This window comes from Panicum virgatum, chromosome 5K (assembly GCF_016808335.1).
Source record: "Panicum virgatum strain AP13 chromosome 5K, P.virgatum_v5, whole genome shotgun sequence".
NCBI lineage: Eukaryota > Viridiplantae > Streptophyta > Magnoliopsida > Poales > Poaceae > Panicum > Panicum virgatum.
The window spans coordinates 45,995,761-46,014,042 of NC_053140.1; the positions used below are offsets into that span (position 1 = coordinate 45,995,761).

Consider the following 18,282-nt stretch of genomic DNA (forward strand, 5'->3'; position numbering starts at 1 on the left):
CTCGCAACTTTTGTATGAAAAAACAAAATATATGAGTATTCCTCATCGTTAGAAACGGTTTATGTACCTAAAACCGAGTTGCAAAATATAATTTATACGGGTATAATGACTTTCTAATTGTTTCTAATTTTTTTAGTTCGTCCGAACTCTACAAACGTCCACCGATGAACATTTGCACTGTTCATCGTACGAATACGGCTCGCGTATGGTCGAAATATGTTCTGTTGGATTGTGAAGTGAATATGATTTAAAAATGGATGGTAGTTGGTATATAGGGAATAGGTAGGGGGAATGGTTGAAGAAGAGGATTTATAAGGGGAGGAATTTTTTAAGAGGAGATAGTGAAATATATTAAATAGTACGTATAGGGGGAGTTGGATGGGGAACCGTTGGAGAAAACCTTGGAGCAGGCGCTGCTGAGGGTCACCCTATGACCCCACCAAACCTATCACAAGTCTCATTCACTTTAGATTATATGTTTTGGGATTAAACTAGCTCAACAAATCAATTTACATGTGTAATCCAGTCAAATTTATTCTAGAACATTTTTTTTATTCTAAAACAAATTTTTAATTGTTCCAGCAATACAAAAAATTGTTTGGAAACAAAAATAATTTATTTTAGAACAAAAATAGTTATTGGGTCTTGTGTGATGGTTTTACTGCCAGTAGCCCGAACGACTCCTAGTATTTGCGCTTAGAGCTGCACGTGTCTTGAATTTTTTTTTTTTGACATCAAAGGAATAGCATTGTTTCATGACTTTTCATCAGTCACCTGACGCTTGCTCTGAAAGGAGGAGCATAAGTCACATCCAAATGCTCTCTTTGGACTGTCTCTTGGAGATGGAAATGAAAACCGGACAGAAACACAAGAAGGATAGCTCTGGGAAATCCACTTGTCTGTGAAAGGCATCCGTCTTTAGTAAAAACTCTAGAGATGATACGAGGGTATGTTATTACTGCAATAGGAAACGGCTGAGGTCATCTGCATTACGTTATCACAAACTGCAGGAGCAGTAAAGATTACCGAGCACTATCAATTTTTTTCGTTTTGAAATGAATAGTGCACTAGCATTATCTTAGAGGCTTAGGCTATGTTTAGTTTCAAAAAAAATTACAGTATCCATCACATCGAATTGTTAGACACAAATATGAAGTATTTAATGTAGTTGAAAAAAATAACTAATTATTTCTTTAAAAAATAATTATACAATTTAACTAATTAGCATGAGATGAAACTTTTAAGTCTAATTAATTTATGATTGGATATTATTTGCCAAGTAACAACGAAATACGCTACAGTAATAAAATCCAAACCTTTTTGTGAAGTAAACACAGCTTAAGCACCATCACATCACACCAATAGTAGCAAATTAAAGATCGTTCAAACATTCAACCATTCAAATTAATCCTATGAACAAACTGATTGACCCCTCTAAACTCTAAAGCATGCCGAGAAAAGATTAGCTCCGGTCCCCTTCTTCTTGTCCTCCGCCGGCATCTTCGTCTCTTTGCTAGCCGTGGTAGCGGCGGCGGCGACGTCGTCGCCGATGACCTTCCCGGTCACTACCGGCGGGACGGGCAGGTTCTCCTCGGCAGGCGGCTCGAGCTGCCACAGCCCGGTTTCCCCGATGACCATCCCCTTGTTCCGCTCCACCCACCATGACTCCGGCACGAGGTTGTCGTCCTTGAGGAACGCGGACGACTTGTTCACCAGCGCCACGCTGCGGTGCACCTGCAGCTTGAACTCGCCGTCCTTCCCGTTCCAGCCGGCCACCGTGTGCAGGATGCCCTGCAGGTTGTGGTAGTCGCCGACGTTGGTGGTGCTCTCCTTCACGTACGGCGACTTCTTCGAGTTCACGGCCAGGAGGTCGCCGACGCTGGCGTAGCCCAGGAGGCCGCTCGGGTACAACGGGATCAGGTCGGGCTCGTTCCTGACGTGCAGCGCGCGCAGGTTGGGCAGCTCCTCGAACCGCTTCTTGAACTCTTGGTTCCCGATCTGGGGGCTCCCGAACACGATGGCCGTGACGGGGATGTCGGCGCCGGCGACCCTCGACACGCCGTTCACCGCGATGTCGAACGCGGAGAGCGTGGCGAGCGACGCGCCGAGGCTGTGGCCGGTGCACACGATGCTGAGGCTCTCGCCCTTGTACCCGGCCACCAGCCCGCGCACCGCGGCGAGCAGCTGGTCCCGCGCGCTGTGCTGGGAGAAGGGCGAGCGCTCGTCGCTGGATGTGTAGATGAGGTACCAGCCCTTCATGACGAGGGCCGGGTCCCCCTCCGGCAGGACGCCGTCGGGCGAGACGAGGTCCGGCTTGAGCACGTCCACCCACTCGAGCGTCCGGATGGTGCCACGCCACGCAACGTAGATGACGCGCTGGCCCGTGGCGGCGGCAGCGGCGTCCGTGGACACGGCGACGTAGCCGATCCAGTTGGACTCCTTGCTCCAGGCCTCGCGGGAGAGCGAGAACACCATGATGCCGCCCGGGAACGACGCCTGGGAGGTCGCGTAGAGGTAGGCCGCCGGGGCAACGTCGGCGGCGGCCGGGAACATGGTGCGGGCGAAGAGCGTGGAGCGGGAGTAGCGGCAGCTGCCGCAGTACTTGGAGTGGGAGTCGGAGTTGAAGGAGTCGTAGGTGACCTGGCAGAGGTCGCCGCAGAGCAGGATGAGGCGGCGGAGCGTGAGGTCGAGCGGGTCGAGAAGGCCGTCCCAGTGCCGGGAGCCGAGCAGCTCCGGCCACGACGCGGGGCCATTGGCGGCGGCGACCAGGGAGCTGGACAGGAGGACGCCCTGGCTCGCGTCCATGTGTGTGCAGCGGGCGCGGGGCGCGCGTGCTGGGAGGAGAAGAGGATTAGGTGGAGCGTGGCCTTGTTTGGTTTCAAAGCGCTACCTAGCGCTACAAAAAAATCTCGCATGCATGGTGTACTAAATGAAGTCTATTTACAAAACCTTTTCAGAGATGGATGTAACTTTTCGCGATGAATCTAATGATGGTAATTAATTGATGATTTGCTACAGTGATGCTACAGTAACCATCCTCTAATCGCGCGGTCAAAGGCCTCATTAGATTCTTTAGGGTCACTAGCGCGGGGTTCTGGAATTGGTTTTGTAAACTGACTTTATTTGACACCGTAATTAATGGTCAAAGTGGCACTATTCACTAGCGCTAGAATCCTAGCGCGCATCCAAACAAGGCCACGTGTATGGACTGTGGAGTGGTCAGAGGCTCAGAGACTGAGAGGAGGGGATGGGGGATTGGGGAGCAGAAGATGCGTAGAACACCGACGGCCCGAACAACAGTTACTCTTAATTATCCAAAATACAATGACGTGTAGACGACACATCACGTAAAATGTGCACGTTTTTCTTTTGTCTGACAAAACTGTGGGTAGCTCCAAGCATCTCTTGATCACCTGTTTCCCGTTCCAGCCAATCCCTCCCTAGTCCTAACTGGTTGAAAAAAAATCATGCTAGATCTGAAAGACGTGTTCGTGACAATTTCTGCATCAGGGGATAGGGTACTTGCAGCGGGCAGCGACGGGACGACCTGGATGGCAAGTGGCCGTCCTGGTCTGGCTAAGCGTCAGGTGCACCGGTGCAGGCTGGACAAATGGACTTTTTTTTTTTTGGTGAATGGCTGACGAATGGACAATTAGATGGGTGGGGGAAGAGAGCGAGTGATGTGAGATGAGGGAGACGCTTGTGTGGCTGAACCGCTAAATTAAATCTCTAATTAATCGTAATGGTCGTCATTTAAACACATCGGGCGCATTAACTTAATAGTTTAATTTGGCGATCCTTTCTCAACCCACGGCCCGATCGAAACATCACCGGTAGTCCCGCGCGAAGGTGGGCGCAGATGGTACAAACACGGCATAATACTTGAAAATATAAACTCAATGAAAACAAAACAAGTTTTACAAACCGAGTTCAAATATATGCAATTAATTTACAAAACTTTACAATAAATGGTCTGAAGTTCGAAATCAAAAGGTCCTACATCTATTCTAACTATCACCAGTTCTGATCCTTCTCGACCGGTCGGACCGGTTCACCCAACCGGTCGGACCGGTCGGCACCATTCTGCTGCCTCCACCGGTCAGACCGGTCCCACGGACCGGTCAGACCGGTCTGCGCAAAACAGAGAGGCTGAACACTCTGCCCTCGAGTGTACAACCCGACAATCCCCTAACCTAAGGGTCTCGCTCTACCACCTCCCACCCCTCTGCATCCCGGCGGATGAACTTGACACAGCAGGGGCAGAAGTCGACGTCCGGGTGCCCTAAAATAATAATTGTGGCAACAAACCCTGAGTATATTAATACTCAGTAAGGCTTACCCGACCAGTGGGTATAACTTAGCCCACATACCTAGACATGCACGTCATTTGGCAGGTGGTTTGTTTTACAGAAATAACAACTAGAGGTGTATCCTTACTTTCAATGTTTTAGCCACATATTTTATATAGATAGACTCTCACTAATGTTTGACTATCTACACACGCATGTTGGAGCATCCAATTAAGATTCAGAATAATATCCATTTTTATATCTCTAATATCCTAACTCATTTGCTACGAGGTGACAAAGAGATCAAGGCCCTCATATCCGCGAGACACGGCGAATCAATCCGTTTTAACCTTGCAAGGTGGACCTAACCAACACGGCACGTATAGGCCCTGTCGGACCACACGCACCAACCATTCCCCTCCCCACCTCGAACTACAGGACCGCCCCACCATCATATGGTCAGCCGAGCTCAACGTGAGACCACCAAAAGTAAACATGCATCCCCATTTCTCCGCGACTACTCGACTACCCCAGGAGGTGAGTTGAAGTCCTGTACTTTCGAAGCAAAGCAGTACTAGGCTTACCGGTTTCGACTACCTCCTACTCCCGGCATGCGGTTAGTACAATTCAATCCCCGATCAGCACTGCCACAACGACCGGTCCTTAATCGACACGGACGAGGCTAAGACACCCAGGAACCCTGTCCTGCTGCCAAACTTAATATCATCATCCCCGCCCGGTCTCACATCTCCATATCCATTTCAATCCATTTCTCAATTACTGAAGTATAAAGATAATAATGTATCTCGCGAGTAACCGGCAATTACTCGGCTTCTAAAGTTTCCTGTGTCTCGCGAGTGACACGAAGTCACCCGACTTCTACTGGACTTATTTAGCCTGGCACCGCTATCGACCTAGACATACTAGTAAAAACTCAAGGAAACCTAGGGATCATGTAGCTAGGGTTCCAATCAATTCCTAATACGTAATGCACAAGTAATAGATAAAACATATACATAGTGAATCATAATTTAAAATAATAGGACATGCACCAGGGCTTGCCTTGCGTCTGCTGCTCAGTACTAGGGTGAGATGGGCCTTGGGCCGACTCCCCACGGTCCTCCTTCTGCGGGGCTTGCCCCTGTGGCCCCTGTGGCTCCGCAACCACCTCGTACACGACCTCCTCCGCCGCGGCCGCTACATGTGTGCATATGCATATGATATGAGAGAATGCATGCATGATTTGAAAAAAAAATTATAAGTACTCAATACCCAAATAAATTTCCAACTAACTGTGTCAACAACCACCTATCTACCCTTGCTCAACCCCGCTATACCGGTCAGACCGGTCCACCCGACCGGTCCCCCTTAGCCTACCGTGATACCGGTCAGACCGGTCCTACCCAGGCCAGAATCTAGAAACCTTGGCGCGGCGAAAATCGTCCACCAACTCCAAATACCTTCTAGGATCTAGTTCAAGGGTTCATGTGGATGCTTTTGACCAGAGAAAACCACCTAAAACCTTCTAGAACAAGAGATCGATCCAACCCTAACCTATTTAGCTTGAATGGCTCCTCCCCCACGAAGAACTTGCGATCCCGCGTCACCCCATGGAGGAGAACATGGGGAAGTTGATCCTCCACCGATTTGAAGCTCTCCCCGCCCTTGGAATCCAATGGAGAGGAGGGATTTGGAGGTGAGGGTTTGAGGGAGGAGGGAGCTCGGGAGAGAGATGGGCTGGGCGCTGGGGAGGATGAATGAGTTGTTGGGAGAGAGAGGAGAGTGATTTAAATGTTGTGGGGCCCAAAACCGCCAACTCGGTTTAGACCGGTCGCCCATACCGGTCAGACCGGTCCGGGCTGAACTGGGCAGAATTTTGTTAAAAAGTTTCCCTCCAGTGGTTTGTGGCACTAATGACCGTAATTAGCCTTAATGATAGGTAATTAACATAGCCTTAATGATAAGTAATTAACACCTGAGGTGTTACATCTTCCGACAGGGAATGGTGGGTGAGTTACAGTTGATAGCAGTCAGCATATCCATTTAGATGGATTTAGGGTTTATTTGGATGTACTAAAGTTGATTGCTAAATTTTAGCAACTATTACCACTCATATGTTTGCTAAAGTTTTTGAATCTTGGTTAAAGTTTAGTCCACCACATTAACATTTCTATTTGGATGAAATAGTGCTAAAGTTTAGTACTTTTAAATATTAGCACCTGGGTCCAAACACCGTTAATCACCAGACCATTACAACATTTTTTTTCTGTAGAAGACTTTTCCTATAGCTAAATTTTACTTGGGGCATATTTTATCTTTTTTTTCAGTCTTGTCTTTGCCTTCCTGGCTATTATAATACGAAATTCTGTTCAAGTAGACACAATTATCTACTGTTTGTTGCGCAGATTAATCATCTCATAGAGTCAACGACCCTTCTTCTGCAACTACAGCTCTCTGATTTCATTTGACAGGGCTTGCAGTATATATATACCCGATTTTTTTTTTTGGATAAGCTTGAGCCAGTCTGAGAAGACCCACTGGCCATACAAACATGAAAAATGACTCTGCATTCGAAATGACTCTGCCACACAAACATGAAAAATCGTTGAACTTGGGATCTATACAAGCACAATAATTGTACAGTTGCTATCTTGTAGAGAGCGACGCGTCCTGAACATAATGTCGCACTAAATATGTCAGTGTCTAATCGAGACTTTGGTTGATTCACAGGTCGGCAACCACCTGTTGGAAGATGATTGTCGTGGTACATGTACCTAGCTGTCATGCTGAAGATGCGCAGTGAGCTGCCAAAGCAAGCCTGTGGCTGTGTCTGTCTGTGACTGCGAGCACCATGACAGCACGTCTGGTGGTCCTCTGATCGTGTTTGAAGATTTGGAAGCAGAGAATTGGAGGCGCCGTTAGGATCTGGGCCTACAAGAAGCCCAATAATCCGTGTCGTTGTGCAGAGCCCAGAAAATGGATCTGGTATTCTGGTGAAGCTACACGCATGGGCCGGACCACCATGTGAGGACAAGCGAACGGGCTTTAAATTAACCAACTAAAATGTCGCCCACCTTTCTCTATAATGCCTCCATATGGGCTTAGTAGGCCTTTGATTTCATCTCCTAGGAGGTCAAATTTCGAACCTATGTGAATTATAAGAGTCCAATCTGTACCTTAAATTAATCTAAAAAAATCTGTACCTTAAATTTTTTAAATATTTTATAAAAAAGAAATTCGGTATAATGGAAAATAACCATGTAACAATATAGTAAATATACTCGACAACAATCAAATAATTCACTAATAAGGGGGTAAAGATACAACATCTACTCTCACACTATGTCCCACTAAAAGTATGGTGGTGTACGGCAGCAACATTTAATTATACCATATTATCAAAACATTTAATTGTACCAAAATAAGCTACAAGACACTGGAATGTAGCTACTGGTCTTTTTAGTTGAAGGTAACCTAAAACGGGGGGATTTTTACCCCCCACGTTGAGCCACGTCAGCCGGAATATCCCGGCCGTCGGATCGAGCGTGAATGGCTCGGATTATTTGGAAGGCTCGGCAATTTTATAAAAAACTCCTCGAAATTAATCAAAATTAATATATAGTCCAGTCCACACTCAGTTAATTTTATAAAAACCCCCTTAAACTTTACAAAAATAGTATTTGCTCAAGCCACCTCGCAAATAGTTTTACAGCAAACCCCTCGAGCTTTATAGAAATACAATTTGAGCCACGTCATTCGGAATTTCTCGCCCGTCGGATCGCGCATGGATGGCTCGAATTATCCATGAGGCTCGGCAATTTTATAAAAACCCCCTTGAACTTTATTAAAATTAATATGTAGTCCAGTCCACACTCAGTTAATTTTATAGAAACCCCCTTGAGCTTGGCTGAAATAGTATTTGCTCAAGCCACCTCTCAAACAGTTTTATGGTAATCCCCTCGAGCTTCATATAAATATAATTTTAATTAAGTCAACTCTCATGCAGTTTCATGGAAACCACCGCTAACTTTGAACGAATGCCAGCCGGTTTGCCAATTTTACAAAACTCCCCCAAACTTTATCAAAATTAAACTATAGTCCAACCACTCCTTCGACAATTTACTGACACCCTCCCCCGAGCTTTTCATAAATACCATTTATTCAAGCCACCTCTTCGGCAATTTTACGACAACTCTCTCAATCTAGCCACCTCTCTGGTAATTTTATGACAACCAACACACGATCCATGCATTTTTTACAAACCCAAACTCTACAGCAATTAACCCATGCTCCACAGACTTTTATGAAAAAGACCCTAAACTTTCTAAAAATGTACCCACAACCCGAAACTTTGCAAAAAAAAGACCCTCATATTTATGACGATCAACCCACGGCCCCTGCATTCTAACTAAATAATAATACACTAAAATTTCTATAAATTAATCTATAGCCTAAAATCTCGCGAAAAATATTCCCAGCCTTTATACCAATCACTGAGCTACAGGTCATGGCACGGCAACGCCGTGTCTAGTCTTCTAGTCTAGAATAGGACAATACTGTGTCTTTGTTTGTTCTACTAGACTTCTTTCTCAATTTTCTTTCTTTTTTCTGTTTCTTTTTGGAATTGGGCCCTCGGCTTTTATGCTTAGGATAAGAGAAAACTCCTTGATAGAAAAGTAAGCTATGATACAATGCTAGAGCAATAAATCTGCATCCCGTGGATCGGCTCAAACGATATACTGTAAAAAATATCTTTAGAAAACTAGTGAAAGAACATTTTTTTTAAGAATTCCAGAAGATTGAACAAGGCTGTGTTTAGATCCCTGGAAAAGGTGGAAGAAAAAATCACATCGGACAATGTAGCACACTGTAGCACATTTCATTTGTTTGTGGTAAATATTGTCCTACCATGACCTAACTAGGCTCAAAAGATTCGTCTCGCAACATACATCAAAACTATGCAATTAGTTTTTTTATTTACCTACATTTAGTACTCCATGCATGGGTTATTTGCTATATTTAATGTTTCGATGTGATGGAGATGTGATGGAAAATTTAGAGTTTTTGTGGGATCTAAACACACGCTAAGACAGCACAGCTTTCCCCGTTGCCTTGTTGTATTTGTACCCGACTCGGAACGAAAACCTCTCATATTTCTCAGCAAGTCAGCGGTAGGGCGGCAGCCCTTCCCCCGCCGCAACAATAGACGGGAGAGGGGGGAAAAAAACCCAAACCCCCCTTCCTCTCCCTCCTCGGCTCCTCCCGTACGGCGGCGCGGCGGCGCGGCGAATTCCGTCGAACATAACATGGCCGCTCTCGCCTCCGCCGCCAGCTCGAGGCGCCGGCTCCTACCCTACCTCCACCGCCTCCTCCACTCCGGCCCCACCGCTGCCGCTGCCGACGCCCCGTCCCCCTCCAACAGCCGCTTCCTCCGCCACGCGTCGCCGGTGCCCCGCACCCCCGACCACTCCCCCTACCTCCGCTTCCCCGAGGCGCGTGTATCCACGCTCCCCTCGGGCCTCCGCGTCGTCACGCAGGCGTACCCGGCCGCCACCCGGATGGCCTCCGTCGGCGTCTGGGTCGACGCGGGGAGCCGCTTCGAGCTCCCGGGGACAAACGGCACCGCGCACTTCCTCGAGCACATGGCCTTCAAGGGAACCGGGCGCCGGCCCAACGCGGAGGTGCTCGAGGTGGAGATCGAGGACATGGGCGCTCGCCTCAACGCCTACACCTCCCGCGAACAGACCACATTCTTCGCCGACGTGCAGGCGCGCCACGTGCCAGTCGCGCTCGACATCCTCAGCGATATTCTGCAGCACCCGCGCTTCCCGGAGAAGGCCATGCAGCGCGAGCGTGGCGTCATCCTCCGTGAGATGGAGGAGGTGAGCTTATTCCACCAATTTGCTGTGCTGTGTCTTTCTTGCCCAACACCTCGATCCTCCCTTTACCAAAAAGGGGAGCAAGCTCTAGTGACACTTAGCGATATTCTCGTGGCATTGCTAATTGGACATTTGACCATTGTCCTAAGAGTAAAGTCGAAAACTTTAGATGCTTGATTGTTTTTGAACTAAAAGTGGAGGCCACATTCTTTTGCTGCTTATCTGATATTGCTTTAGCAGGGATGGTACTGTATAAAAAATTGGGTAACTGATCGTCAATCGATACTAAATTTGCCTTGCAATTGGTATCTACTGTACCACTTCAAGAGTTTAAGTTGCATCTGATGGCTTTAGGTCTCAGTATTCTGAACATGGGTCCATACATGTGGCAACTAGATTTATAATGTCCTGACTGTTGGTTTTCCCTGTAGGGTAGAACATTTTTAGTTGTGCAACACAATTATGAGCTTTAGCATTAATGGTATAAGTGCTGTTCTGAGGGACATTCAGATAATTTATGTGTTATTGCAGTCTATGAAAACCATAACTTTTAAACCTGCATATTGCTGCTTAGGGCATAAAACGTTCCATGATTATAATGGTGAACAGTGGTGGATCCGGGATAATTGTTGGGGGGAAGAAGCCCCTCCAGACCCACCTCTGGATCCGCCCCTGATGGTGAAGGATGCTTGTTGTGGTTGAGAATAGTTCTTGCTACAAAAGTAGAACACCTATTGCCAGACGTGGATGCCTGATGTTTGTTTATGGATAAACAGGTACAAGGTATGATGGAAGAGGTGATATTTGATCTCTTGCATGCAGCAGCATTCAAAGGCCATGCGCTAGGGGACACAATATTAGGTCCAGAAGAGAACATTAGATCAATCTCAAAGAAAGATTTGGAGCAGTATATCTCAACTCATTATACCTGTCCTAGAATGGTATTTCTATCAAATCTTAAACTTTGTTGAAATTTGTTATCTTGAGCAAATTTAGTTGTAAAGTTTTCGTTCTGCTGTCTGGTTTAGGTTGTATCCGCCGCTGGAAGTGTCAGTCACGATGAGGTTGTTGATCGAGTGAAAGAATTATTTACAGAATTCTCCGCTGATCCAACTACTGCTGATCAGCTTGTCGACGCGAACCCAGCTATTTTTGCTGGATCGGAGGTCTGGCTTCAGTTCATAGTTCATACAGAATCGTATTTAGTGATTCGCTAGGACATTTCAAATGATCTTTGATTTAGTTTTTTTTACTCAACTGATTTTAGCTTTTGTAGGTTCGTGTGGAAAATGTGACGATGCCTCTAGCACATGTTGCAATTGCTCTCAAGGGTGCATCATGGATTGACCCTAGCTCCATTCCCCTTATGGTGATCCAAAGCATATTGGGATCCTGGAACAGGAGTGTTGGGGTTGGGAACTGCTCAGGGTATGAAATCTCCTTTGATAGTTTGTATTTGATGTGTCAGCAATTTGCTTTCCTTAGTGTGTTTGTGCCAAATTTGTTGCTTCAATCTGATGTTACTTATTGAAACTGCAAGGTCTTCTTTAGCTCGTGGTGTCAGCAATGGTAATTTAGCTGAGAGCCTGATGGCATTCAACACTAATTATCGGGACACAGGAATATTTGGCATTTATGCTATTGCTCTGGTAATGTTTATTGTTCAGTCTTCTGGTTTTTTTTTTCTGATTCAACTATACAATCTCCTCCTTTCATCTTGATGTTGCCATTATGATTGCTATATGTGTAATGGTAGCTCCGAATTGAATAAAGGTTAGTTTACTTCAAACCTCAATGGTGATTTTACCCTTTATTTTTAAACTTTGTGATTTTGCCCTCATCATTTTCAAACGAAGCTGCCGTTTACCCCTGGTCAACGCATTTTTGCCCCTATTTTGACCGTTTTCTTAGTTGATTTTGCCCTTGTTTTGTGAAGACTAAGGGTAAAATCACAAAGTTTCAAAAATGAGGGCAAAATCACCATTTTGGTTCAAAACAGGGGTAGAAACGTTTTTGCCCCTTTAAGAAAATATAGAAATGATCAGTCATGGGTATTCCATTCCACATCTGCGGTAACCTGTTGGAATAATCAAGCAGTGGGAGGGGAACTCCCATGTTCAAATAACAATGGGTGCTTCTAGATCTTTGTCACATGGGCCGAATGCCAGAATGTGTAGATGTAGCCAGTGATTGGTTATTCATCAGATTGATCTATAAACTACTCATAGAAAATCAGTTGTATTTGCACTACAGAGACTTGCTTCGAAGTTCATAGTGACCATTCAGCTATACAGCAACTGAACAAATAATATGGATTGGATGGAAATATTGCTTGCTACCATGTTCTCTTACAATTTACAAAATTGTATTACAGCCTGATACCCTGCATGACTTGTCACGTTTAATAATGGCGGAGCTTAGAAGACTTACATTCCAAGTGTCGGAAGAGGAGGTTGCTCGTGCCCGTAATCAGGTAGATGGTTCTGATCTCAATTTCCTACAGTATATTGCATGCATTTTAGCTGTTTATATCTTGTTTTAGCAATTTGATATTTATAGAAGGCAAAAGTGCATGGGTGGCACTTTGTCAATAGCTATTAAAGAAAAGGATCTTTTTATCTGACCTTTTACTGTACAACTATGTTTCACCAATATAAGCGGTATGGGTACTGCGATATAGCATTTTTCAGAAAAATAATGATACGCTACACTGGTGTGGCAGAATTATATACCAATAAATGTCTACATTTATATTTCAGAAACATATGAATAAGCTAGATAAGATTGAGAATGTAAATATATTAGCAAAAACTATTCAATATGCCCTTTGCAATGCCTCATCTGAACTACACAAGAGGAAGGAGCTCATCCCTATATTTCATCAAAATTCAGCTGATCAGACCTAAGTTCAATTAAAAAAGCCCTAATTCACACAAAAATCAGCCCCCAATCGCATGTTCAGTAATCAGCAGCACTACGCACCTCCAGCCTCCAGGGCTGCTGTGCAAGCTTCTCCAAAAAGTGGGCTATAGGAGCCTGCGTGGACTCTCTAGGTGGTTTCAGTTTTTGCTGTCACCCAGCGGCAGTGTGAGTTCCTGGCGGCAGTGTGGGCTCCAGAAGGCAGCGCACCTGCTCGGTGGTGAGAGCAGGGAGCAGCGCAGTGCAGCATCACATGTTAGGGTGAGGATGGGAGCGATAGCCTGTGGCTGTGCACACTACTTGCTGACCTGCCATATCCCGCTGCATTGCTGAGTACTTGCTTATGCACCGCGAATTGAAAGACAATCACCAATGCTTCCTGATACCATATCTCGAAAACTAATATAATTTATATGGTAAAATTGAATCAACTAGTGAAATTTTTCTTTTTTACCATGGTGCACGTGCATCAGGCAACGACACCGTAGCGTTGCCCCTGGTTCCTCATGTATTGGTGATTCAGTTAGTAAGCACACGTTTTCCTTTTTTGATGCATTACTGACCTATGTGGTATTGATGACAGTGGGTATGTTTTCTTTTGGGAAAATTACTATGTGTTAAAAAAAATCATTAGTGGAACCTGATAAATATTTGAGAACTAACATTATGACTTACACCAGCTGAAATCATCTCTATTACTTCATATTGACGGATCCACGGCAGTTGCTGAGAATAATGGTCGCCAGGTACTCTATATTAAGCACTCATCATAGCAGCTATTTCTCTGATCCCGATTAATAAGATTTTTCTTCAACCATCTCATGCAGATGCTAACTTATGGGCGAGTAATGCCATTCCTAGAACTTTTCGCGCGCATAGATGCTGTTGATCGCGCTACAATAATGGAAACCGCCAAGGAGTACATAATTGATAAGGTAAATCTCCAATACTAGTGGCCATGTTACTATTGAGTACTACAGTATTTTTGAGTACTTGAACTATGGGATGCTTCAAGCACTGACCTCTGACTGGTCCGGCAATTTTCAGGATATTGCTCTGGCTGCTATGGGACCAATCTCGGATTTGCCAGAGCATAGGTGGTTTCGGTCAGAAACATGTTCTGATGATGAATTTACTCGAAGGATATTCTTTGGGAACGCACAGAATAATTGAAGCTGCGGCTCTGTGATAGTGTTGTTGTAACTCTAGGTCATTCCAAGAAGTTAACAATGGCAGCATCAGGCATTTCAGTTATATGTTAGATATTCTTTTCTGCTTCGTGCCCGTGCTACACTTCGTTGGTGCTGAATGTGCAAATAGCTTTCTTGGCTGTGGTGCTCTCTACCGATGAGTTCACTGCATCCACGATTATATTTATTTGTGAATCTTGTTTGAGCAAAGGTCTTGAAAAGTTATACTGGCAGAAGAGGGTGACAAGGAACATACTCTTCATAGAAAATGCACGGAGTTCAGATTTTTACCGTTTCCTCTCAATATTTCCACTTTTATTTCTTTTCTGTGCAATCCTAAAAACTCGATCGGGGGGTTGAAACAGTCCCCACCCGTGTTTAATTAAGAGGAAGCGACTGCCTCGGCTCTTAACCCGATCGAGAAACCCCCGAACCCTGGCCCACCAGCGAGGGGGATTTTTTACCCCGCGGCATCGGAAATTTGCGTCCCCCAGGACTCGAACCCGCGCCGCGGGGGTGCCGCCAGCCCCAGCCGGCCAACTAGTCGTAGGGGCCTTAGACTGTTTCCAGCAGGTCGCGGTTGCGCATGCGTAAAACGGATCAGATCCGCACCGTGCCCCACCACCTGCATCGCGATGAGGAAAGGGCCGTTCCAGCGGGATGCGGACGCGGCCTCGCAAAACAGACGAGACTTGCCTCCCGCCAGTGGACGCGGTTGGGTTCGTGTGGATGAGGCGAGGAGAGAGAGGATGCGGTGAGGAGAGAGAACGAGTGAATATGCGGTGCGTCGAGGGCCGACTCCTTTTTTACGCGCCGCATCAGCATGCTGCTGGATAGTGCTACAGTAGCCTCGCGATGCGCATCTACTTTGTTTTTTCCGCATGCGCGACGTGATGAGAGACCTGCTGGAAACAGCCTTAGGCTTCTGTGCAATCCTCGTCTACCTATCTTACATAGTGGTCGTATGTTAGGAATTTTGAGGCAGAGTTGTAGTTTTAAAACTAACAGGTTAACAGGCCCTTTTGAATTCCAGTGAGCATTGTAGGAACTGCAATGGCGATCCTACAGCGTATCTGTATTTGCACCGAAAGCTGTAGCAGGGAGTCCCAGGTGAAACAGGCCCAGAGGGAGCCAGCCAAAAGGGCAGTGCTGCCGTAGAGAGGAAGCTCACAGCCAGCAGCAGTCCAAAGGGCCGCATGAGTGCACGACAACAAGCACCCGACTTCCGTTTCCTGTGGTGGATACACGGGGCAGTAACATGCAGTGTAGGAGCCAGGATCAGAAGATGCAGCGGTCGGGCCTGCACGCTCTGGAGTATTTACCCGGCCAGACCGAGTGGCTGACTACACACTCAGTTAAGCAGGAACCTGAAAGATACACCAGTGAGCGGCTCGGCGACAAGTGGTGAATCCTGAACGCAAATCGCCATGACAGTCCATGCACTGCAGACCGCGCCGCCAAAATTTCCCTTCGGTCCTTGCCCTTCCAACGGCGTGCAAATAGGCTCACGCCGGCCGCGCGCGTTCCCGCGGGGGCGGCGCCACGCTACGCTCCGCACGCGGCACGCTCCTCCCGCGCACGCCCATTAATCCCTCACGCACCTGGCCGGTGCACCATCAACTCCCCCCTCCCTCTGCGCCGTTACTGCTACATACGACTAGGCGCCGTCCGCCGAGGCCGAGCCGCTCCACGCGCCCGCCATTCTCGCACCCTCCTCTTGCCCCAGGCTCCAGCGCTGCAAAAATCTGCAATGGCGGCGACGGTGTCGCGCGTGCTCCTCTTGGTACTGGCGCTGCTCGCCACGGGCTGCGCCGCCTCCGCCCCCTCCCCGAACCCCGACGCCGCCGCGCTGCTCGCGTTCAAGTCGGTGTGCTCCGACCCCGCCGCGGCGCTCGGCTCCTGGGCGGAGGCCTCCGACCCCTGCGCCGGCGCGTGGCGCGGCGTCACGTGCCAGCGGCCGTCGCCGTCGCCGTCGCCCTCCTCGTCCCCGCCCCGCGTGCGCCGCGTGGTCCTCGAGGGCCTGCGGCTCCGCGGCCACGCCGCGGCGTTGGAGCTGCTCGCGGGCCTCCCCGCGCTCTCGTCCCTCAGCCTCAAGAACAACACCTTCACGGGCGCGCTCCACGGCGTCGACTTCTCCCGCCTGGCGCCGCACCTCAAGCTCCTCTACCTCTCCGGCAATGGCTTCTCCGGGCGGTTCCCGGACTCCGTCCTGCGCCTTCGCCACCTGCGCCGCCTCGACCTCTCGGGCAACCGGCTCGCGGGCACGATCCCGCCGGAGATCGGGCACCGCCTCCGCGCTCTCCTGACGCTGAATCTCGCGCGCAATTCGTTCGCAGGGCCCGTACCCGTCTCGCTGGAAGCGGTGCCCGAGCTCGCCGAGCTCAACGTCTCCGGCAACCACCTCGAGGGGCGGATCCCCAGCCGCCTCGCGGCCGCCTTCCCTTCGTCGTCGTTCGCGGGCAACCCCGGCCTTTGTGGCGCGCCGCTGGCGCGCCGGTGCAGTGGACCGCAGCAGATCGTGTACAGCAACGGCAGCGGCGTGGCGTCGGGCGGATCGAGGGCGGCGAGGGGGATGATCCATGGCCGGTGGATGGTCGTGATGATCATGTCAGCGGTGGCCGCGGCGGTCGCGTCGCTGGTCGCGGCGGCACTGTGCGCCGTGCTTTTGCTGAGGAACAGGAAGCCGGCGAGACCGAGACGGCCGCGCGCCAGGTCGACGTCCGCCAACTCGACGGTGGCACGGGAGGAGACGGTGCGCTTCGACGGGTGCTGCGTGGAGTTCGACGTGGCCACGCTCATGCAGGGCGCCGCGGAGATGCTGGGAAAGGGCGCCACGGCGACGACTTACCGCGTGGCCATGAGAGGCAACACCGACACGAGCGGCGACGACGCCGGCGTGGAGGAGGCCCACCAGCAGGGCGAGGTGGTGGTGGTGAAGAGGATGAGGAGGAGGGAGGGCGCGTCCCGGGAGGACGAGAGGCGGCGGAGGGAGCTGGCGAGGGAGATGGGCACGTGGCGGCACCCCAACATCGTCGGCCTTCGCGCGTTCTACGCGTCCGCTGAGGAGCTGCTGCTCGTCTTCGACTACATCCCCAACGGCAGCCTCCACAGCCTGTTGCACGGTGACGGGCAGCTTCATTTCTCGTCACACTGTATAATTTGGAGACGTGTCATCAATTGTTGCCTCCTGACGCGGGCACAAAATTTGGTCTCGTTTTTGTACAGAGAACCGAGGACCCGCGAGAGTTCCTCTGGACTGGCAGACCCGGCTGAAGCTGGCGCAGGACGCGGCGCACGGCCTGGCCTACCTCCACGGCGTGTCCGGCGGCAAGCTCTCGCACCGGCACCTCACCTCCTCGAACATCCTCGTCGACGGCAGCGGCACCGCGCGCGTCTCCGACTTCGCGCTCCTCCAGCTGCTGTCGCCGGCGCCGGCGACGGGGGATTATTCATCCCTGCAGAAGCAGGACGTGCACGGCTTCGGCGTCGTCCTGCTGGAGCTCCTCACGGGGCGGCAGCCGTCGTCTGAGGACCTGCCCCGGTGGGTGCGGGCGGCGGTGCGGGAGGAGTGGGCGTCGGAGGTGCTCGACGTGGAGCTGCAGCGGGGCAGGGGCGCCGAGGACGAGATGGTGGCGCTCCTGCAGGTGGCGCTGCTCTGCGTCGCGGAGGAGCCCGGGGAGCGGCCCAGGATGGCGGTGGTGGCCAAGATGATCGAGGACATCCGGGACAGGGGGAGCAAGCGGAGCAACAAGTACTCGGCGTCCCCGTCGCAGTCGCAGGCGGGGCGCTCGTACGAGTCGTCCCCCTGCGTGTCCGAGGACACCACCAGGTCCACCCCTGTGTCAAGCTCTTGACGCGGCTCTCGATCGCCTGGTGGTGACTGCTGAGTGCTAGTAGCATAGCATCGTTGCGTTCTAACTTGATGAGGACAAGAAAGAACATTGTAAAATCATGTGTGACATTTTGGTCGTCAGCTAATGAACTCTGCCAGCTTGACATCTGGTA

At 49.3% G+C, this 18,282-nt stretch overlaps 3 protein-coding genes across 3 annotated transcripts; 2 read left to right on the plus strand and 1 right to left on the minus strand.

Annotated features, from left to right (window-relative positions):
- Positions 1–1,296: 1,296 nt before the first annotated feature.
- LOC120707807 (phospholipase A1-II 5-like) lies at positions 1,297–3,374 on the minus strand. Its single transcript, XM_039992823.1, has 2 exons — positions 3,201–3,374; positions 1,297–2,865 (listed from the first exon to the last, which is right to left on the minus strand). The coding sequence occupies exon 2, from the start codon at positions 2,803–2,805 to the stop codon at positions 1,435–1,437; it is 1,371 nt and encodes a 456-aa protein (XP_039848757.1). The 5' UTR covers positions 2,806–2,865; positions 3,201–3,374; the 3' UTR covers positions 1,297–1,434.
- Positions 3,375–9,472: 6,098 nt separating this feature from the next.
- On the plus strand, positions 9,473–14,568 carry LOC120707808 (probable mitochondrial-processing peptidase subunit beta, mitochondrial). Its single transcript, XM_039992824.1, has 9 exons — positions 9,473–10,171; positions 10,945–11,109; positions 11,197–11,334; positions 11,445–11,596; positions 11,709–11,817; positions 12,543–12,641; positions 13,768–13,833; positions 13,915–14,022; positions 14,135–14,568. The coding sequence occupies exons 1-9, from the start codon at positions 9,596–9,598 to the stop codon at positions 14,258–14,260; spliced, it is 1,539 nt and encodes a 512-aa protein (XP_039848758.1). The 5' UTR covers positions 9,473–9,595; the 3' UTR covers positions 14,261–14,568.
- Positions 14,569–15,919: 1,351 nt separating this feature from the next.
- Positions 15,920–18,282, plus strand: LOC120707809 (probable leucine-rich repeat receptor-like protein kinase At1g68400). The gene is made up of 2 exons (XM_039992826.1): positions 15,920–17,399; positions 17,503–18,282. Exons 1-2 carry the CDS (start codon positions 16,028–16,030, stop codon positions 18,129–18,131), a joined length of 2,001 nt encoding a protein of 666 aa, XP_039848760.1. The 5' UTR covers positions 15,920–16,027; the 3' UTR covers positions 18,132–18,282.